Genomic DNA, 23960 nt, shown 5'->3' with positions numbered 1-23960 from the left:
AATGTCATGCATAATGTTTATTGGTGCATATTTATGCCAACTTGGCCGCTTGTGTATTTGTGAACACACAACTAATCTACTCATTACTCAATCCCTTTTCTTGATTAATTAAATATACCATTTGAGAGTGACTAATTAGGATTAAATAATCATTAACAAACCTATAATAACATAGTTTACTTCTTCAATCAACCCCTCATAATTTGAGCAACAAGTCTTATATGTATACAAAACAACAACTAGCTACTTCTCTTTCTAAATTTAAATCATGGATCTAAACACACTAATAATTAGCCTTTTATTCTTTCTTCTTACCTTCATTAGCAACTTCCCTAACAAGGTGATGGGCAACAATTGTTCCATCTCCAAGTGTGGTGATTTCTCCGGTAGCCCGACAATCCGATTCCCTTTCCGGGTCAAGAGCTCCGGTGAAGAAGAACCCGACTCTTGTGGGCACCCGGGTTTCGACGTGTGGTGTGATGAAGGATCCAAAAGCTCCCTTATTGAGCTTCCAAGGTCAGGAAACTTTAGTATAAAAAGTATAGATTATGTTGCACAAGAAATGTGGATAAATGATCCAAATAATTGCCTACCCAAAAAACTCCTAACTTTTAATCTTTCAAACTCTCCTTTTGTTGGAATTTATCACCAATATTTTTCCTTCTTTAATTGCTCAAAAACCCTAAATACCACCAAAAATAACACCACAAATAATTTAAAAGGTCTCATAGGTCCAATCAAATGCCTTAGTGGATCACATCATTTTATTTATGCAATCCCTTCAAATGGGACTAATAACAACTTTACTACCACTTTTTTGTCACCTTCAAATTGTTCCCTCATTGCACCTTTGGTTAAGGTTCCGGTCCAATGGCCGCCTTCTTTACACAACAATAACACATATTCATCTTTATCATCGGAGCTCCATGACGACCTCCGGCTGTCTTGGTACATGCCGGAGTGCCGGCCATGCGAGTTACGTGGTCAAATGTGTGGATTGGAGACTAATAATAGCGGTTCACGAGTCATAATATGCTCGAATATTCCAAATCAAGGTACCCTTTTTAGCTAATATGTTTCTTTCTGATTAGTTAATCTTGCTTATTTAAGTATAATCGTCATCATCTTGGTGGGTTTGTGTTTGAGAATAGAGATTAGAATCTTTCCTTTTAATTTTGGGTATAAATTACTCAGAATTCACATAGTTATTGCAATATAATTCGTTTATTATAATACAACTTGGGTATAGAAAATACATATAAATTTTGTCTGTTTATTTATGGACCAGTAATTTGCTTGAATATTTAAACATGGATAATTAGGGTTTTCATGAAAAGCATAAATCTAAGTTGATATGAACAGCTCCTTATAAACTGGGAAAAAGCACTGTTGACTGTCCAACAAGTTTAATTAATTAAGTTTACCGTATATTTTGCCGGCCTTAATCTGCTGCTTGCATTAAAAAAAGATAAATAATCCACTTTTTTCGGGTTTGATTTGTATTAACATGAAGATAGAGGCAATGAGAGGATTTTACATTAAACAAGATCATATGATTAACATTTAACAATGCAGTTCGTGATACTTTTTCTATTATTTTTTGGTTGCAATATTTTAAGGAAATTTTGACAATTACCACCTTCTGTTTAGTCCATTTTAGCAATACCACCTTCTATTTTTTTTTTTTGGAAATTACCACATTCTATTTTCAAAAAATCAAAAGTTACCACCTTCTTGCCTCCCAACTACCATATGACGTCATTTTGGGCTCATTCTTTCCCTTTCCTCTTTATTTCCCTCACATTTCTCATTCCTGACTCGATTCTCATCCCCCCTTTCACTTTTTTCCCCCAAACAATAAAAAACACTTCAATTTACTCCTCCAAATCAAAATTGACGAACAATTATTGGTGGTTTGGGGAAAAAAAAGTGAAAGGGGAGATGAGAATCCAAATAAGAATGAGAAATGTGAGGGAAATAGGGAGGGAAGGGAAAGAATGGGCCCAAAATGACGTCATGTGGTAGTTGGGGGGCAAAAAGGTGTAACTTTTGATGTTTTTGAAAGTAGAAGGTGGTAATTAAAAAAAAAAAAAATAGAAGGTGGTAATTGCTAAAATGAACATAACAGAAGGTGGTAATTGTCAAAATTTTCATATTTTAACTTTTACACTATATATTCACATTTTATTATGACTGATTTTAATGATTTATAGTTAACGGAAAAAAAAAAGGTATGTGATCATGTTACTCACTTGTAAAAAAAAAAAAATATATATATCTTGTTACTCAAATCAATGGACATAGAATACTTTTAATTAATTTATCAAGTTTTCGAAATTTTATGGTTAAAATATATAGGATCTTGCTATCGTTAGCATTTGCCAAATATATATATAGAGGAAAGTTAAAAGATGCAATTTGAAAGAAAATTTTGTAAAATTGATTGAATGAGCAAGATTGATAGTCGACTTGCATTTTATTTGGATCTATAATCAGTAATCTTGAAACTATCGGGCTAATTATGGTAAAACCTTACAACACTTAGCTTCTAAAAAACACATTAAGCAGCATTAAACTGCTAGGACAACCATTATGAAAATAGTCATTAAAAGTAACGTAACATTCAACTAGTGATGAAATAAATGACATAAAATGTCCTCTTTAAGTTTAAAAGCTGCATTAAATAATCCCTCCAAATCTTATTATACACCTGTCTCATTCCATACACTACCATAGGACAAATTAACTAATTTTTTTTCTAGTTTTGTAACCTTGTTCTTAATACAGATTAATCAACTCAAAATCTATTTGATAATACGTTGAATACGTATTAATATTAAATTTTACAATATAATTCGAAACCCTATAGATCTTCATTTAGCTAAAAAAGCCTGTCTTTTGACATAGCTTTTTATCTAACTAAGATGTGTTTTTCAAAAGTGCCTAATAATCGAAACTATACTGCACCGCCAATCATCCATCCACCCAAATTCTTGTTGTATGATCAATTAAGAGGGGGTGAGAATGCAGAGTCCGACAAAAATATATTGTACCGGACAAATTCACTCCATATTTATGAGTATAAACTTGATACAATGGATCTGGACAATGCGACTATTATTTTCAAACTATAAGTGCTACTTTCTTCGTTCTTTTTTACTTGACCTGCTTTGACTTTTACACTATTCACAACCCCTTCTTTGACTTTTATGAATAATAATGTGTGAGGAAAAAATTCATATTAGAATTTGTATATTTTTCTAATTTCAGGTATGGTTGGGAAATTGCCCATAACCACCTTCATAGCAGTTATACTAGTGATATGCTCACCAACACTAGTTTGTTTAGTGGGCTCGCTAATTATTTGGATCCGGGCTTGTCTTAGACGTAGGAGTTTAAACCGCGATTTACAACTCGAATCAGTCGTCACTAATGGGCCTGATCGTATTGGAGAATTGGGCCTTGCAGAACTGAACATAGAGTTTGCAAGGCAAGTAGTTCGACTGGGCCTGAACGAGGAAGCTAGCCCAGAATACCGGCCCACTATTGTAATAAGTGAGATAGAAGAAGTGGGCCAAGGCCCAAATAGGGAGAATGAAAATGCATGTGCAATTTGCATGGGAGAATATAGAAGGAAGGACAGAATTGGAACTTTACCTGTTTGTGGCCATTATTTTCATGCAAATTGCGTAAATAAGTGGCTATTATCTCGCGGTAGGTTTGGGAAAACTTGTCCAATTTGCAGGACTCCAGTTGATTCATCATGACATAAAAAAAAAAAAAAAAAAAAGGAGGAATTTTTGTTGTAGAGTGATAATAATTGTTGCTTGAAATATTTGTATTCGATGTATCATAAAATATAGTTAGAAACTTAGAATCATTCCATGTATGTTACAACTTACAACTTACAAGCTATACATAAAGATGTAAATCTCACAAATTATACATGTCTCTTTAGTTGAAAATTGATTTACATCATTTTAGGAAAGGAATCATAAGATGGAGGGCACACGGCACAGTGACCTATGCTTAAGATATCCTCAAATACGGAATTTTGAAACTTAAGGAAGTTATAGAGTAATTTTAGAATGATAATGTCATTATCCATCCTCGTATGTTAATAAGACTTCTCAAAATTTAGCATATGTCTACTTATCTGAGCTAATTAGACTTTATTAAACTTATATGTTAGTTGTAATTTGAATGAGAATAACCCTTATAATTTTTTATTTATTTAACAACTGCTTACTAAATACTTTTACACAATCAGTTATTTAAACAAGCTAGTCAAATCAACTAATATAACTTGCTAGTTGAATCAGTTATTTTAACTAACTATATCAATCAATTATCAACTAATTACCAAATAAAGCCAAAATAAGATGAATAAGACAGGGAATAACGAACTCCCAAAAATAGGAAGTGGTTGAGCTTCATTTATTATGTCAATATGTGTTTAAGTACAATAATGGTATATTGGTATGAAGATATATCATGAAATTCACATTTGGACAACAAACCAAAAACCAAACTTATTAATGAACACTTGCTCAAACAGAAAGTTAGTATGACAAATTGACAAGTATGACGTACCATGGTATAAATTTTGTGGTAGAAACAACACATACATCATAGTTTATTATTATGTACTTAATTCACAGGGAATGGGGCCTTAGTGCCCCTACAAAAAACAAAAAAAAATGTGGAACATAACAGTGATAACACTAGAAACAAGATAAGTTGAGGCATCGGAGATTTGGGTAGTTGAACATACATTTAAATGAGGATTTCTCAGCTTATATTAATTCCAATGACTATTATTGGCCTTAAGTACTATATTGTGCTTACTGCTTAGTACACTCATCTTAAATCTATCTTAAATTGCAAATTAATTAATGACATAAATCTGCACTACAGCAAGGTAATGGGCCCAATGGCTTTTGTCACTAAAAAACAAATGTTGCTTTGTGTAATTTAAACTCATTTATAGAATACCATATTGTAAACTTTTCAATCAAATAAAGGAGTGAAAAACTTAAAAAAGATGAAACTATCCTATTACTAGAAAGTAGAAACTAAAGTGTTGATAAATTTATACAGGCAAGAAAAATCTTCATTACAATATTAATTTATTATTATTCTTATATTAAATAATGTACTATTAATAGCAAGTTTTATCTATCTATGGTTGTTGACAAAAGCTGATACACATACAACCATTATGTGTTGTCGCTACATACAACACCATTAAAAATTTAACACATCAACAGAAAATGGGAGAAAGTTAAGAGTCAAATATAAATTGAATTTAATGGAACTCGTGCCTATTATTTTAGCCAATAAAAACATGACAAATGAGAATTGTATATAGGGACCTATGTTATTGACATGAATTTTATCCGTCTGCCGTCTTTTGATCACCGATATAGAAATGTCCATATGGGCCTATGTTATCGGCTACAACAAGATGCTTTTCACACTATGGAATAATGAACCTTAAACAATAATGGTCCAAGGAAATTAAAGAGCTTCCCATGCTAGCTAACATAATATGCAAGTAGGTTGATTTATATGATCTAGGCTATGCCAGCTAGCAAAATATTGCAATAGAGAACGATAGGAAGATAAGTAGTAATAAATCAATTACTTCATTGCAACTACTATTAAAACTCAACATGGAGCTTGAGTGCTTGACCAATGTGATGGGAGACGTACTACAGCATTTTAGCAAATAATAAACGTCTTTTACATCATTAACAATGTGTCCAATTTCCTTGTTATTTTTTGAAAGAACGTGTCCAATATTTTGAATCATTAATTTTCGTAATATATCTAGTAACCATATATTATTAATTAGTTTAGTTGGCATGGTTTTTAGGTGATGTGTTATTATTCTTTTGAATCTCGAGAATTAACAAAAATAATTCTTATCATCAGATATCTGGATGTGAATGCTCTACCAACAATTATCTTCAAAGCAAACATCAAATGACGATTTCTAAGCAAAACTAGTGCTTTGAAGAAAGACTTAAATTATTAAAGAGGGTTCTACCAACTTGGTTACCACTAACTATCAATCATGGCCACTTGCCTTTTCTCATGGTTAAATACTGAGCTTTACAACAATCAATGGCTTGTGTCAAAAAAAAAAAAAAAAAACAATCAATGGCATAAGCACACTATTCAAGCAACCATGACAATGACATGATTTGATTGTCTTCAAATTGTCAAATAAAGCCGCAATTTAACACAGTAATTCATCACCGTTTGAAATTAATTACACAGTTTAAAATATTTTGAAAAGTATTCACTTTAAAAATCATAATAATGATCTATCATTAGATTCATCTTCCTAAAAAATATAGGCATTTATTCAACCCGTGGTGTCACAACTCACAATTGAATCACCAAAGTAGCACACAATAGTAACGAAGAGAGGCTTGAATATTAGGATTAGTATGAGCATAATAAATGACAGATATATGCTTGTATTATTTATGCTAATCTTCTAGCACTATATAAAGCTACAACCTCCAGACCAAATATGTAACCCAAAACCCAAAATGGCCGATCAAAATTACCATAAAAATGATCAAAAATATGACCTTAAACATCCCTCAATTGCAGCAATCATAGTACCCTTTCCAATGCAAGGCCATCTCAATGAGTCTCTCCATCTTTCCATTCTCATAGCATCCTATGGCATACCGGTCCATTTTATCGGATCCATAGCACACAATCGCCAAGCCAAGCTACGTCTCCATGGTTGGGACCCGAAAGATACAAGTAAAATGCACTTTCATAACTTACAACTACCGCCTTTTACCTTAAATAATCCTCCCAAACTCAATGCCTATACTAAATTCCCTGGTCACCTCCAACCACTTTTCGATGCTGCCTTACAGCTTCGTAAACCTGTGTTTCAACTTCTACAAGAACTCTCAGCTAAGTATCGAAGAATCATCATTATTCATGATACTATGATGGCTTCAGTTGTTCAAGATGTAAAACTAATCCCAAATGCAGAGTCATATGCTCTCCATACTGTCTCTGCCTTCACCATCTTCTTCCACATTTGGGAGTCGATAGCCAAGAAACCTTTCCAACTAGATATCGATATCCCAAACCACAAAGTTCCCTCGAGTGAAGGGTGCTTTACACCCGAGTTTGAAGACTTTGTAGCAAAGCAATACAAAGTCTTGAACTTCGAGAGTGGAAGACTCTACAACACATGCAGACAGATTGAAGGTAGATATATGGACTTACTGGCAAAGCTACCAAAAAATGCTAACAAAAAGCATTTTGCAATTGGACCATTGCATCCGGTTGAGATAAAAGGCAGATACAGCAATAGCAGACATAGATGCCTCGAGTGGCTGGACAAACAAGAGACTAATTCAGTAATATATGTGTCATTTGGAACGAGCATATCGATGACAGAAAAGCAGATCAGCGAGTTGGCTGTTGGATTGGAAAGAAGCAGGCAGAAGTTTTTATGGGTTGTTAGAAGTGCTGACGGAGTAGATATAGCTGCAGAAGATGATGTGAGAAGGCCTCGGCTGCCAAAAGGTTACGAAGACAGGGTAAAGGACAGGGGAATGGTGGTAAAAGACTGGGCACCGCAGCCTGAAGTTCTTGCACACCCATCAACAGGAGGATTCATGAGTCACTGTGGTTGGAACTCGTGTATAGAGAGCATCAGTATGGGAGTGCCAATAGCAGCATGGCCTATGCATTCTGATCAGCCAAAAAACAACATTTTGATAACAGAAGTCCTAAAGATAGGTTTATTAGTCAGGGATTGGGAACAAAGAGCTAAGCGAGTCACATCAACTTCTGTAGAGAACGCAGTAACACGATTGATGACATCAAAGGAAGGAGATGAGATGAGGAAAAGGGCAACAAAACTAGGTGGTGCAGTCCGAGGATCAGTTGCAGATGGTGGAAGTTCTCGCTTAGAAATGGATTCTTTCATTGCTCATATCAGTAGATGATAATCTTTCTCATCAAACTACATAAGAAGGTTAAATAAAAAGCCTTTAAGTGAACATATTGTTTCTCTTTGTAAACTTTACTCGTAGATTAACACTATTACATCAATATTACTGAAATAAATTGCAATACAATCTTGCATGAAACTACAGTTGTACTAACAATATTAATTAGTTTGATAATGCTCTAATAACAGGATAAAAAGGATTAACTCACAATATTTGAGAAGCTAATGGACTTCTCACTTCCTGAAAGTAGGATTTTTAATCAAGTCTAGGACACTCTTAACATTGTCCTGGAATATTTTTTACTACCTCAATTACATTCAGATGTTACATTGTTAGTTTTTAATTTCACCAACGTGACAACTAATTCCAGACAGAGGGAATGCTATTCAGTAGTTAGAACATTTACACAAACTTTTTATGTACGTAAGCTAGATCCTCCATGTATTACCAGCAAACGAACTGCCTAGTTCATGATTGCGATCATAGATTAGCTAAGCAAGCTACTAGGCACTACAGGCTTATTAGTTATTAGAGCACTAGAGGAAGTACCGTACCACAAGAATCTAGAGAAACTATGAACAAGAATTCCGTGAGACTTGAGAAAGCACAGAGCTTTGACATAGTATCTAGTGGTCCAAGTGCCAGGCTAAACCAATTAATGAAAATCATGCATCTCTAAAACGTGCAATTGTTATTCAAATGACTTATATCCAAATGTCGAGTATCCGAAACATGTATTTAATGCCAAAGAAAGGGCCTGTGTAACACATAGCCGCATCTCACTATCACTTTAACCCTCTATTCTCTTCAAAAACCAAATATAGCTATTTACAGATGTTGCTTTCTATGTACCTTTTTGTTTTTTTAATGGTAATACGTCGATTAAGATCAAACTATACTATTAATCCAACGAGTAAATAAACAAAATATTGATTCACAATTGTCTAATTGCACCAGAACATCAAACTATGCAGATCTAGTTACTATTACATCACACTTAACAAAATTATTGCATGAAACATCTATCTATTATACTTGCTTTCTATTTATTAAATTAAAGTTTTGTAACATAAAACATTCCAAGAAATTTTCGGATCCGATATCCGAAATATTCAGATCGGATATCCGATCCGAAAATCTTTTCGGATCGGTTATCCTAAATTTTCGGATCGGATGCGGATCGGAATTTCAGATTTTCGAATTATCAGATAGTTTTGCTCAGCCCTACTATACATTTCCTCAAAATCTCTCAACAATTCCTCAAAATCCTTAAACATTTCCTCAAAATCCCTCAACAATTCAGACCCCTAGCCTCTCAATTTCAACCTCTTAGATCTACAAACCTTCGCGTCTTGCCTTTCACAAGTCTCAACTCTCGTCGTCTTCGTCGTCCTTAATTTTTATTCCATTTTGAGAGTGAATTAATTTTGGTTTTTTGTTATTTGGGTTTTTTTTTTTCTTTTTTTTTTCTGCTTTCTATTGGTATGTGTTACTGTTAATCTTTGATTTTAGATTTTGAAATTTGTGGATTGTTATATTTTAAAATTTGTAGAATTATTAAACTCAAATTATATGAAGAATTGTAGCTTGTAATTATGAGTTTGAGTTTGCACTTTGCAGTCATGAATTGACTTTAAAAACAAATTAATTTTGACAATAAATTATTATTTTAACATAATTATTCGTGTAAAAAAAACCAAATCATTAAAAGGTTCGGATATCCTATATCCGAACTATCTGATCCGAAATTTTCGGATATCCGAAGATTTCGGATCGGATACGGATATCAAATATTTGCATTTTCGGATACGGATATCCGATCCGAAATCCAACTTCGGATCGAATATCCGATCCATGCTCACCCCTAATTAACAATAATATTATCATCAAAGCCTTAATGTCAATGATGGAGTCAGCTACATGAACCAAGAATCTATCTCCTTTGTATCTCTGAATCCGACTATGAATCAAGTTTAATATGCTCCTTTAACCCCAATTTCTTCAATTCGTACACAAACATATTACCAATTAAAATATTTACGTACAACACTTTGCAAAATGTTGAAAGCAATAATAACAAGGCTATCATCAACATTTAAGGAGTGATTCTAAGAATTCCTTAGTACTTTATTCTCATTTACAATACATACAAAATCAAACAACCTGATTACCTGAAACAAAACCTCATATAGACCTACAAAATGTATGATCAGAAGTTGAAAAATTCAGCATTGAAAGCGGCAAACAGGACAAGTTTGACTCAGGGGAAGCCATTGATCAATGCAATGAGCATGAAATAGATGGAAGCAATCCAGAAACTCTACCATTTCGCCGTCTTCATAATCATCCAAACATATCGAACATCTTTTTTCATCGTCCCCTTTAGGCATGGACTTGGAGGTGTAGGCCACTTTTGGCCTCAAGGTTATTAAAATCTCTGAATCAGCTTCGTGGCACGCGACATTAATACAGCTTAGGAGACATAATGCACCCACCACTGGCATCAAAGATATTATCTCAACAAGAAACATGATCAAATGTACAAAATTGGATTAAAAATAAAGGTTTTTTTGGATGATGAAGACGATTGAGAGGTCAGTTTTTAGGGGGGACTAATTAGTTTGCACGTTCAAGTTGAAAGTTTTCCCCCACTAATGAATAATGTTAGGCCTTCTTTTATTTGGGGTTCTAGGACATTTTCAACAATTTTAAAAATTTGCAATTACAAATTAAAAGTCTTTTTTATTTTAAATATTTTATCTTGTTTTTTTCATATCTTTTGTCACCTAAGCAATGACTAAGTTAAATTTTTGTTTTATAACTATAATATATTAGGAGCAATTAGATTTATGATGCAACTTCACTTCCAAAAAGAGGAGTTAAGCTCCAATATGAAAATTACGAAACTTGATTTAATGCGTGCATCTTTATATTCAACCTTATTGGTTAAGCGAAAAGTAGAAAGATCAATCATTAATTAACAAAAAAAACACCAATTGATACAGTCTCTAAAATAACTAGACTAGTATGATTCGGAAATTATATTTAAAACCTTTGGTTAGCTTTTGCATACATCAAAATTGTTATATAAATTCCATATATGTATAGAAAAAGAGTTTACATCAAAATAATCAAGTTTTAACACTTCAACAGTATGTATCTCAATCATACTCTATAATCATTTATCTACAAGCATACATCTTGCATTTGCGTGAATGCGTAATCAATATATATCAGTACATAGTTGAATTGAAAATCAAATGAGACTTCAATTAAAGTAAGAAATGTATGAATTTAGGTGTTATATTGAATTGGAATTTATTAAGGTGTCTTAAAAAATTAAAAAAAAAAAAAAGAAAAGAAAAAAAAAAGAATTTAAGGTGTCACTTAGGCTTTAGGATCCAAATGTCAGGGGATAATATGTATTGGTAATTAAAATCTTCATATTGAAGAAAGCTTTACCATAATATATGAACTTGCTTCACTATATTTTGTTTTGAAAAAATGATATACATTCTTAGTTGATTGACATTATATGTACGGATTGTTGGGAATTTCATCCCAAATCCCACATGGAAAAAATAGCAAGGGAATGAGCTATTTATAAAGTGGTGCTCAATACACTAGTACAAGGCCTTTTGGGAAGGAGCCCAAAAACAAAATCGTGCGGGCTTGGCCCAAAGCGGACAATATTATACTAGTGTGTGCATGAGCATGGTTCGGTGGCTTAACAAATGGTATCAGAGCCGGGCTAGTTCGGTTCGGGGGCGGGTGGCTGCCGTGGAGTATGTGGGGGTGTTCCTCTTGTGTCCTCGAAGTTAGGTGATCTGTGCCCTTTGTGTCGAAAGTCCTCTTGATGGTGTTCAAGCTGGTGGGACCAGGGGATGTCCTGTAACTGGTGGTGTTGCCCTGTAACTCGTGGTTGGAGCGAGTGGGCATGGTCTGATGGTTTGCGGTGAGCCTGTAACCGGTGGGGTTGCCCTGTAACTTGTGGTTGGAGCAAGTGGGCATGTTCCGGCGGCTTAACACGGATATTATCTAATAGTCATTATCAATAATTAGTTGAGAAAAATGAGTTCAAATTCTTGATAATGAGTTCTAAGCATTGAACTAGTTTATGAATTTGAATTAGTACTCCTAAACTAAACTTGGACGTGCCAACCAATCAATATATTTCATACATTGTTCAAAATATAATGGCCACAAATAAGGCTTTTATTAGTTGGATCATATCAATTATCTTCTAATTCATTTCATTGCTAGAAATAATCATAAGCAAAATTATAATTAGTCATTTATTGAGAGCATGGCGCTCATAGCAGTCCTAGCTATAGTTCCTGTTATCGCGATTTCTTGTTTGGTTACGTTTATTGCATGCCAACATCCTCCTACAACCTTGACTACACCCAACTTATGGCCTTTCTTGCAATTTGCTTATCAGGAGAAGCCAAACTCGTTCCGAGGTTCCTTTATTAGTCTTCCCTTTGACAAGCCAGAGAGTTCAGCCCAAGGTGCTGCTAGGAGACCGAAGAGAGCAATCTAATAACGCGATTTATTATCAAGTGCACTAGGGATTGATGGCCAACCATTATATATACATATATGAGGAACTCGTATTTGCTCAACATGCTTTTGGCTGGAATGTTGAATATATATGGTTTTGGTGTTACAAGTATCTCATTTTTTTAAGGTTCTACTTAGATTTTCATCATTTTTCCAAACATATTGTCATTAGTGGTGATTACTGGTTATTTTTTCCCCTAATGTTGCTCACCTGATTTGTATGAAATCATATATTTAATGGTTTGTAGTTTTACGAACGTGTGTGATATTATTAGCTAATGTGGTTGCGGCTAATTATAAGAAATTGAGTTAATAAAATAACACATACAAAGTATTTAATTTTTAAATTTAAGTTTATACATCTTCACTATGTCATCATTCCACAATTTTACTTTCAAGGAAATCACTCATGATATTATAACATCATATCTATATAATATCATGAGTGATTTATGATTTTTTTTTTAATTTTTTTTTATTTTTTTGTATGTGCAAATCACTCATGATATTATAACATCATACCTATAATATCATGAGTGATTTATGATATGTTTTTTTTTTTTGGGTGAAAATCACTCATGATATTATGGATATGATGTACGTGTGATAACATAAACTAAATTTAGAAAGTGGGCTATTATATTTTTTGTTACGGTCTAATTTAATAAAGAGGCCGATGGGAACCGAGATACTCCCTATGTAAGCTCAAACTTACTACTCCATCTAAAAGAACTATAATTTGTAGAGCTTTTAAGAAAAGCTTAGTTACAAGAATTACCATGATTGAATTGAAGTTGGAGCAACATGCTTATTATTCTCAGAGATTGATATTAGAGTAATACCCATTTAAGGTTAAAAAGGTCAACAATAGATAAAGTCAGACCGAATTTCATTTGTGAAAGAATTAGTTACATGATTTAAAATTTCTAGATTTTTCATCTATTGGATAAAAATACGAAGTATAACATATCTTTTATTTAGTTGTTCTTATCTTTCATATATGTTTTCCGATCTTTGTTAGATGAGATTTGTAATTTGGAAACTAGATAAAATTTAAGTATGTATTAATTTACGATTATTTAGCTTAGGGAAAAAGTAAAATATCCTAATTGATATGAGTTTCTTATTAAAATATCCTAATTATTGATGTGGGTTTCTTAGTAAAATACCCTAATTGTGTTTTTGGGTTATCCTGATAGTTTATTGAGGAGAGAATCATGAAGAAGATTGATTACAATATGGAGTATTATTATTTTGTGCAAATTTAATTAACAATATTATTTGATTGAGGGAGATCTAAATTACCTCATAAACACTTGTCTCTTTTAGTATTGTATTATTGGGTAAAAAGGAGAAAATAAAGGATGAAAAATTCGAAAAAGCCAAACGTTTTACCTCTCATCTTCCTCTTTTTCCTATGTACGCTAAACATTAGCAAGGGTGAAGATAATTGCAACACAATGAGCTGCAAGACTTCGAACGACATCATCAACATCTTGGTCGCCTATCCTTTCCGGTTAGCAGATCGTCAGTCCAAGTCGTGTAGTTCTGCAGGATTCGACGTGTATTGTGATGACAAATCAGGATTCCTCCTAGAGCTCCCTAATGCGGGGAACTTCACTATCGATGCCCTCGATGGCTCTTTGAGACTTATAGAGCTTTCGGATCCGAACGATTGTCTACCAAATAAGTTATTGTCTCTAGATCTTTCCGCGATAACTCCATTGCAACTAATTGACAAAAGTGAGGATTTTTGGGTGTATAACTGCTCTAATGTTGGTGACTTTTCTGATCCCTTCGGGTTGTACGATAAGATTGATTGTCTTAGCAGTTCAAATTATACCGTTCTAAGTGTATCATTAGGTCCAATTGCCGATGAATCTAATTGTGTGTTGCTTAAGAACGTGTCGGTTCCTCTAGCTTCGGCGACTTTTGGCAATTACAGTAAGCTTAGTAATTATTCAAGTATCGAGCTTAGTTGGGATACTAGCCAGTATTATTGTGATTCATGTGGTAACTCTGGTAAGTGACTCTTTTATTTCAATTCGCTATTTTTGTTCAACAATGCTTATTATTCGCGCTTATATATAATATTCCGTATATACTTCATCGAGACATTGTTGTGTATGTATGAAGGTGTGGGTTTACTTGTGGTATTGTTATTAGCTAGTGTGGTTTAGTTATAAAATAATAGGGCAATTTGATTGCGGTCAATTTTAAGAAATTGTGTTCAAATAATAATATGATTGCTTAATCTATGAATTAGGTTGTTACATACTTCAAATAAAATTATAAGACCTTTCAACTATTGGACTAAGCTTGAAATTAAAACAAAACAAATACAACTTGTAACAAAACAGATCGTATTGGACTATTGGGTAAAAACAGTAGGAAATTAAACCATGAAAAAGGAATTGATTAGTTGCTAGTCTTGCTACTAGAACGGTACAACTTGTGGAATTTTATTTGCCCTTTGTCTAGTAATTTTGACCTGAATTCTTCCTCCTACAGCTTCTAGCTCCGGCAATGGCGGCAAAACATCAGATTGGTCATTTATTGAATTCGCAGGATTAGCAGCAGTATTAGGACTCGCCTTGGTAGTATTTTTTGTTTGCTGCAGAGTCAGACCTCAGCCGCCGTCAGGGAGAAATGTGGTAGCACATGCTGTTGCTATCACAAGTACAAATCAGGCAGTCTCACAAGGGCAAAGTTCAACACCATCTAATAATGTACATCGAGGAGGAGGACTCCATCAGGTTACAATTGACTCGTATCCAACCTTGTTGATTGGTAAGAGTGGCCGCCTGATCAAACCAGATGATGGCATTTGTTCAATTTGCTTGACGGATTACCTCCCTGGTGACAAACTAAAAATATTACCGGAGTGCCTTCATCGCTTCCATGTTTGTTGTATTGATTTATGGTTATCGGCTGAATCCACTTGCCCCATTTGTAGAGCTTCTCCACCTTGCAATCCTTAATTAAGCTAATTGATCACCATCATCATGTGAAAATTATTATACCAGTAAACTCATATGTTACGCGTTATAAAAATGCCATATATTTATGTTTGTCATTCATCAATTGTATTAGTAATCAAAGTAGTGTTTTATGTAAAACAATTGGGTATATACAAGGTGTAACAAATTTTTTATGATAGATTTTGGTCAGTATGTTTATTCAAACTATCTCCTTTCTCAAAACCCTTTTGTACCCCATCGACCGTCGTCCACTAACAAACATGATTTGAAGCACTACTACATCCAAGTATCTAATCGACTTTACAAAATTCAAACTAAACACTATTTGACCAATCTGAAATCACTCGAAGCTAAATAAATATTGAATAAATTGATTCAAGGCATATTCTAATATAATTTGAAACATAGATTTGGCTAATTTAATTATACTACATCAAGTTTTTAACAAAGTCAACGATACAAAAGTCAATATTTTTATCTTTGAATTAGCACTAGTTATTTTTGTAAACACAAGATCGGATGTCGATAGCAACTAGATTATGCTTGAAACAACTAGATTATGTCGATACCAATTACGTACCAATGGTATTTGGTAAACACAGGAAAATAAAGCATGAAGAATTTCAGAAGGTTAATCATTTTCCCTCACATAATCTTCTATTTTGTATGTATATCAAAGATGAGCAGTGCTGAATATTGCGGCGTAATGAGCTGCCAGAAGAAAGTATCTTCCAACTTCATCTACAACAATATATCAATCATGTCTCCTTTTCGGTTAGTAAATCATCATCCCGAGTCTTGTGGTTTTCCCGGATTCGATGTGTATTGTGATGATAAGTTAGGCCCCCTCCTTGAGCTACCTAATGCTGGAAACTTCACCATCGATGAGATATACTACTATTTGAGACTAATAGAGCTTTCAGATCCAAATAATTGTCTTCCACAAAAGCTGTTATCTCTAAATCTTACCTCGATAACTCCTTTCCTGCCACAAAGTAGCAAGGGTTTTTGGGTGTATAACTGCTCTGGAGATGGTGATTTTATTGATCTCTTCAGCTCGTATGAAAAAATTGAGATAAAGATTGTTTCTGTTCCACAACGTTATATTGGTTTCAGTCAATTGAGTTATTATTCAAATATTGAGCTTACTTGGGATGAAAAGTATTGTGATTTATGTGGTGAGTGACTTCTAGCTCGATCTTTAGGATTCGTTGTATTCTTACGTTTCTTCATTTCTTGTTTAGCCCCCTTGTTTTTGAAAAAATTCTACAGTAGTCATTCTTAAAACGACCAATTAACATATAGTCCTAATATTTTCGGTCTGGTAATCTGGTATATGCTAAAATTTTTGTACCAAGATATATATGAAGTAACATATAGTCCTAAAATTAATTTGATAGCTAATAAATTGTGTTAATTAATTTGTACTTTGCCTAGAAAATTTGACCTGAACCCCTCCTCAGACAGCTACTAGATCCCGCAATAACCCAAGTTCAACGCAATTCTATTGGATCGGAGTAGCAGCAGTAGCACTCGCTTTTATAACATTTGGTGTTTGTTGCATTTGTGGCTCTGAATCGTCAGGGAGAAACGTTGAAGCACCAGTTGTCGATGCTACCACAAGTACAAATAATCAGGCAATCTCACAGAGGCAAAGCTCAACACCTTGTAATGTACATGGAGGACTTGATCAGGTCACGATTAACTCATATCCAACCGTGTTGATAGGCCAGAGTGGCGGCCTGATCAAACCAGATGATGACAATTGTTCAATATGTTTGACTGAGTACTTAGCTGGTGACACCCTTAAGATATTACCAGAGTGTCTTCATCGCTTCCATGTCGATTGTATTGATCCATGGCTATCGGTTGAATCCACTTGCCCAATTTGTAGAACTTTTCCATCGCGCAATTCTTAATTAAGCAACTTGTTGATCATCATCATGTGTAATATATTATACTAGCAATCTGCGTGTTGTAATAAAGCCATATACCGATGTTTGTCATTCATCAAATGTATTATTTGTATATATGTAGAGCTTTTTCTTATAAAACATTTGTGTACATATAAGGGGTAATTAAACGAATTATGTGTATGACAGATTTTTTTTTTCCGTATGTTAATGGAAAATACCCTCCTCACCCACCCATATAGAGTCAACTACTATATAATTCGTTATCCACATATGAGTTAATCCACATTGAAAAAAGAGAAAAAAGTCCAGTTAATAAAAAACAATATCTTAATTAAGTAGGACTCTAGCACGTTGCTCTTAGATATGATGAATCAATTAATTCATAGATGATCACTCTCAACAGAGGAGGACCTTTCACCGGGGTCCTTTGGGGCCAGGCCCCCGATAAATTATTGTAATTAATTAATTAATTAACTTAAATAATCTTATTTTTCTTATAAAATATTGGGACATATAGTGATTAGTTTTGAGTGAGAGGTAAAATATTCATATCCCGGCCCCTCTAATATTTTCGGCCAAGATTCGCCACCGACTCTCAAGTTAGCTATTATCTGTACCTATATTGTTGGAAAGAAATCGCTTAAGACAATGACATTCTGATGCTCTGTATATACTGGTACAGTAGCACAACATACCCAAATAATCATTTATAAATCGTTTTTGGATCTTGACTAATAACAAGTCAAAGCAACGTATATATAGAACAGCATACCCAAAAATCATTGATAAATCGTTTTTGAAGCTTGACTAATAAGAAGTCAAAACAACATATGTTAGTTTAAACATGTAGGTTGGTCTCTTCCTAGTCTAAAGAGTTGGTCCATGGTTTGGGGAATTTACAATATTAGAAATCAACTCTATTTCTTGCAATAATCAAAAGCAATGACGAGAGCTAGGATGATTCATATTTCAATTCATTCGTAGTTTTTAATGAGTTACAACTCTTCATAAACTACTTCATATTGGACTAGTTATAATCGTGTTAATAACCATGAGAAAATCCAAAACACTCATCTTATATTCTCTCATCTCCATCCAATTCCTATGTATGTCAAAGACGAACAATGCCGAGACATGTGACACAAGAATCTGCAAGAAAACACCGTCTTTCAACAATAATAGTACCATCGAAAAAGACTACGTCTCAATACAATTTCCATTCAACTTAATAGATGGTAAGGTCAGTTGTACTTGTGGCTCTCCCGGATTTGACATGTACTGCGACAACAAACTAGGAGGGCCGCTCCTTGAACTCCCTAACGCCGGAAACTTCACCGTCGATTACATAATCTATCCTACAAGAGAAATAAAGCTTTCGGATCCAAATAATTGTCTTCCACAAAAGCTCTTATCTTTGGATCTTACAACTTCACCATTTCGGCCAGAAAGTCTGGTTAGTAAATATCAAGTGTATAACTGCTCCGGGGATGCTGATAATTACCGCTTATTCTACGGTAAAATTGGTTGTCTTGAAGGTTTGAATTATACCATTATAGGTGCCGGTCCAAACACTAGAGTTGTCAATTCCAATTGTACGTTTGTGAAGAATGTTTCTGTTCCAACTATCTTTGACTATAACCATTACAATGAGCTGAATCAACATTCTAGTATTTACCTTACTTGGGATATACAAGTACATACCTGATACCTGTCTTCATCCAAGTGGTAAGTAACGCCATTTTAAAACGTTTTAAAATTTTAGGATTTTCTAAGCTATACTGCTAAGGTAGTTGAGTTTCTAAGGTGTACCCATGTTTTTTCAAGTTTCTAAGCCGTGCCCTTCAGCTTCTTATCAATACTAAAATGTACCCTTATTAGTTATTTAAAAGTTAATTGAGAGTGTGATTTCATGGCTTTAGTTTTCGTTATTAGGGTTGTTGTAGTTAAGATTTCTTTCTCGTATCATTTCCTTACCTTTTATCATCTTTTTATAAATTTATAGTTAAGTTTAGGTGACATGGAAGTCCCAAGGAGGGTACCATTCATTAATGGTAGTGAGTTGAGGGGCACAACTTAGAAATTTGAAAAAGCATGGGTACACCTTAGAAACTCGGCTACCTTAAGGGCATAGCTTAGAAAAACCCTAAAATTTTTTAGAATTAATTACTTAAATTGTTTGTTTTAGTAAGCCATACATTTCGGTATAGTATTTCCCTTGAAAATTTTCCCTTTAATTTGTAATTATATTTTATAATTTTATAACGAAGTTTTAATTTTTGAATTATTTAAATATTGATTGATTAAATCATTTTTGAAGAGTTATATGTGAAAACTAAAATAGTAGTCATGTGAGCTCTAGGTTGATTCATTTTTATGTACATTTTTATGTAAACTTTTATAATTCATGTAAAGGAGTAGTGTATAGGCAAGCCTAAAACTCATAATTTTGCAAGTTAATTGACTAACCTTATTATATTTTTAACAATAAGTAAATATTTTGTAAATGTTTTGCATCAATATACATAAATTATTTCACATAGTTGGTACTTTGTCTAGAGTATAAATTTTAACATGGACTCCGATCCTCTAACAGCTGCTAGCTCGCGGGAGCGAAAACCATCAAAATATTTTTGGATAGGAGTAGCAGTATCAGCACTAGTAGCCGTCTCCTTGATTCTATTATTAGTACGCTGCTATCGCGGTTCCCTGTTCTCATGGAGAAATGTTGAAGCATCAACCACTGCCACCACAAGTACAAATCAAGTCGGACTAGATCAGATCACAATTAACTCATATCCGACGGTGTTGATAGGCAAGAGCGGGCGCATGATCAAACCCGATGATGACAATTGTCCAATATGCTTGGTGGATTACATCCCTGGTGACTCCCTTAAAGTGTTACCAGGGTGTCTTCATCGCTTCCATGTTGATTGTATTGATTTATGGCTTTCTGCTAAACCTACTTGTCCAATTTGTAGAACTTTTCCACCTCTAAATTCTTAATTATGCTACTTGCTGATCATTGACAATTTGCATTGTTATGTATAATTTATTTAAGTGGCAGTCTCACATATTGCGTGTTACAAGACTAATATCAATGATGTATATATAATATGTTTTGTCATTTAATTAATGTATAGCGTTTTCTTTATGAAACAATTGTGTATGTATCCAAGACATTACAAATTTTACCTTTATCTAGGGAAAGATGTAAGTTTTCTTGATGTTGAAAGTGATTTAAACAAACTGATCTCCGCTCTGAAAATAATTAATTACGTAAGCTCTTTTGAAAGGTAGTGATCCAAAAAGTTTTCAAATTTTCTCTAATCAGCGTGTTTCATAGCGCAAGAAAATGACTACTAATATCATGTGATATATTTAGACCTTTTATCATACCATATGCATGTAATAGACTCCACTTTTTTTCTTTATTTATTTAAAAAAATATATGTAATACAAGTATAGGTTTCACAAATTATCATATGTGGCTGACCACATCGTATAACTGGGGTTACTTATTTAGAGGTTACTAAGTCGGTCAGTGATTACTTATTCAGGTGTTACCTGGTCGGTCAGAAGGGGATACTTGATTGGTCAAAGGTTACTCTTACACAAAAAATGGCTTAAGCGAATAAGTAACCCCATGCTAAGTGACCCTTGACTGAGTGAATAACCCCAAAATAAGTAACCCTGAGTAACCCTAAAATAAGTAACCCCAAGTAGAAAAAGCACCGTGTAAGTTTTTAAATTGAGACTACTATGTACTTAGTACGTACTACGTACTACGTTCATTATTTCATGAAATTGTTGATTTGTTGAGCTATAACTCTATAAGTCCTTTCTATGCGGAGAGGTCCATGTTCTTTGTGTTCTATAGTTAGTTAGAGGCAAATTTTGGCACATCCTAAGGAGTTATTGACCTTAGACATCATTTGAATTCTGAACCATCCACCACTTATAATTTAATTTTCTTATCAGTTATAAAATGAATACTTTCAGATATTAAGTCAATACATGCATATATAATTTATGCTAACTGGCTGGTACAGCATTTTCAATTTCTAATAGTTTGATTTGCTCTTGGTGATTGACTCGGAAGTATAGACACGTCGACACTATATATACTTAATTTAAGATATAAATGGAATTCTGCCCTTTCCATAACTTAAAGAGCTGCTCCATAATCCATTAAAAAAAATAAAAAAAAAAACACATTTTTTATATTGAATCAATCCCTTTCTTTGCAACAAACAAGTCAATGAAAAATGCTAGACCAATTCATCATTGAATAAGTACATGTTTAAATGATTTTTTTCAGCAATTAGATTAAGCCTAACGTTTAATTTTATTAGGGATGAGAAAATGTGGAGTCCACTTAATACAATCTTACAATTTCTCAACAAAAATAAAACATGAAAATTTCTAGCAAATTCATCATATTTCTTCTCCTATTATCACTTCATTTGCTATGTATGCCAAAGAAGTGCAACGCCGAGCCTTGCAAGGCCACGGTATGTAATGGAAACGTTTCGCTCGTGTCAATACCGATCAAGTTTCCTTTCCGAATAGTCGGTCATCAAGCTAAGTCTTGTGGTTCTCCTGGCTTCGATTTGTATTGTGATCATAAATTAGGCAACCTTCTTCGTCTACCAAATGCCGGAAACTTCACCGTCGATGCTATATCCTATTCTTTGAGGGAAATAAAGCTTTCGGATCCAAGTAATTGTCTACCGCAAAAGTCGTTATCATTAGATCTTACCACAACCCCTTTTCGAGGGGTAAGGCTAAACGATTTTTGGGTGTATAACTGCTCTAGAGTTGGTGATCGTAGCGATTTATATGATGAAATCGACTGCCTTAGAGGTTCGAATTACACGATTATTAGTGTACATCGAGGTGTTAATGTTACTAATACTAATTGCAAGTTATTGAAGATTGTTTCTGTTCCAACATATTATGGTTTACACAAACTTAACATAACTAGGCTGAGTAATTATTCAAGCATCGACCTTACTTGGGACAAGCAAAAATGTGAGTCATGTGGTAAGTTAATAAATTTGTAACGTTAATTTTCATTTTGTCACATACATTGATTTCTTAGCTTGTTTAGCTTTCTGATTGACTCGAAAAAACAATAATTATAACTCCTTAGAATTTTAAAGTTACCTCGATTCTCTAGTCCTAATTTAGGCCTATAAAATGGCCTGGACTTGGATTTTATGTTAGATTTATTTTTATATTTTGAAAACGAAGAATTGAATATTGGATTATAAGTAATTTTTGTGTTTCTTCTAATTTTGTAGAAAGCTTCAGTTGGACATCTCCAGCAGCTTCGGACTCCAACAAAAACTCGTTAGAGTACCGTACATTGGTAGCAATAGTAACAACATTCGTCGTATTATTTTTAATCTTCACAAGCTGCACTCTATGCATTCTGTTGTCAAGAAAAAATGTCGAACAACCAGCTATTATTACTACGACCAATACAATATATACCGACTCTGATAGACATAGTATTACGCTAGCAGATATCGCTGGACTCGACCTGACCACGATCAACTCGTACCCAATGGTGGTGATAGGCGAGAGTAGGCGTCAAATTAAACCTGACGATGACAAGAACTGCCCTATATGTTTGACGGATTACACCCGTGGTGACACCCTAAAAACGTTACCGGATTGTCTTCATCGCTTCCATGTTGGTTGTATTGATCCGTGGCTAAGAGCTAAAGCTAGTTGCCCCATTTGTAGAACTTCTCCTCGTCTAAATTCTTGAGCTAGTAAGTATCATTTGATAGCAAATTTTTGTTAAGGTAAATTTGGTTAACCATGTAACTTTTCCCTTTTTTTTTTTTTTTTTTTTAGGGAGAAATTTTAAATATGTACACATATTTAACTCGATAGCTTATAATCTATTGTACAATACATCATACAAAAATTGTTTTTATGATATATAGATCGATCGATGTAACTTTGTTAGGCTTATATGTGGTCATCAACCTCGGCTTTGACCTTTCGAGGTAGCAAACAAGTTTGGTGGACTAATCTAATCATTATTAGCAAATTAATTTTATGATAGACTCACGTACGTTGGAAAATGTAATGAATAGTATAATTAATTAATTAATTAATTTTATATAGTACTCCTAAGTCCTAACAAGAATTACATGACAATTGATACTTGCTCTACCATCCACCCAAATGATACAGCTTCTTGGATCGGAGCTTTAATTAATAAGTAATGACACGTCAAACCTAAATACATTTGCTTCATCATTAAATTATACAAAGCATATTCTACCATGTTTTCTAGCAGCTAGAACATTTTATTATGTCATTAATTAATCCCTTTTCTTGCAAATTTAATATAAGGAAGAAAGAATGATTCATCATTGAACTAGTAATGGTCTGAAACAAACAGGACTTTATGAAGACAATGGTAAGAGATTTTTTTACCAAGATTTTATTTTAAAGTAGTAACTCAGTGTAAGCTCGTGAAA

The 23960-nt window shown here is 33.8% G+C and overlaps 4 protein-coding genes across 4 annotated transcripts; all 4 read left to right on the top strand.

The window, feature by feature from the left end:
- The first annotated feature begins 226 nt into the window (after positions 1 to 226).
- Positions 227 to 3880, top strand: LOC110696097 (putative RING-H2 finger protein ATL21A). Its single transcript, XM_021873373.1, has 2 exons — positions 227 to 1055; positions 3271 to 3880. The coding sequence occupies exons 1-2, from the start codon at positions 269 to 271 to the stop codon at positions 3765 to 3767; spliced, it is 1284 nt and encodes a 427-aa protein (XP_021729065.1). The 5' UTR covers positions 227 to 268; the 3' UTR covers positions 3768 to 3880.
- A 1982-nt stretch (positions 3881 to 5862) lies between these two features.
- LOC110696096 (zeatin O-glucosyltransferase-like) lies at positions 5863 to 8149 on the top strand. Its single transcript, XM_021873372.1, has one exon. It carries the CDS (start codon positions 6564 to 6566, stop codon positions 7992 to 7994), a length of 1431 nt encoding a protein of 476 aa, XP_021729064.1. The 5' UTR covers positions 5863 to 6563; the 3' UTR covers positions 7995 to 8149.
- A 10419-nt stretch (positions 8150 to 18568) lies between these two features.
- Positions 18569 to 19165, top strand: LOC110696180 (putative RING-H2 finger protein ATL21A). Its single transcript, XM_021873467.1, has one exon. The coding sequence runs from the start codon at positions 18569 to 18571 to the stop codon at positions 19163 to 19165; it is 597 nt and encodes a 198-aa protein (XP_021729159.1).
- Positions 19166 to 21755: 2590 nt separating this feature from the next.
- LOC110696204 (RING-H2 finger protein ATL22-like) lies at positions 21756 to 23446 on the top strand. Its single transcript, XM_021873487.1, has 2 exons — positions 21756 to 22503; positions 22764 to 23446. The coding sequence occupies exons 1-2, from the start codon at positions 21873 to 21875 to the stop codon at positions 23234 to 23236; spliced, it is 1104 nt and encodes a 367-aa protein (XP_021729179.1). The 5' UTR covers positions 21756 to 21872; the 3' UTR covers positions 23237 to 23446.
- Positions 23447 to 23960: the final 514 nt, after the last annotated feature.

Source organism: Chenopodium quinoa, unplaced genomic scaffold (assembly GCF_001683475.1).
Source record: "Chenopodium quinoa cultivar QQ74 unplaced genomic scaffold, ASM168347v1, whole genome shotgun sequence".
NCBI classification, from domain to species: domain Eukaryota; kingdom Viridiplantae; phylum Streptophyta; class Magnoliopsida; order Caryophyllales; family Amaranthaceae; genus Chenopodium; species Chenopodium quinoa.
This window is presented reverse-complemented; position numbering and strand designations above follow the sequence as displayed.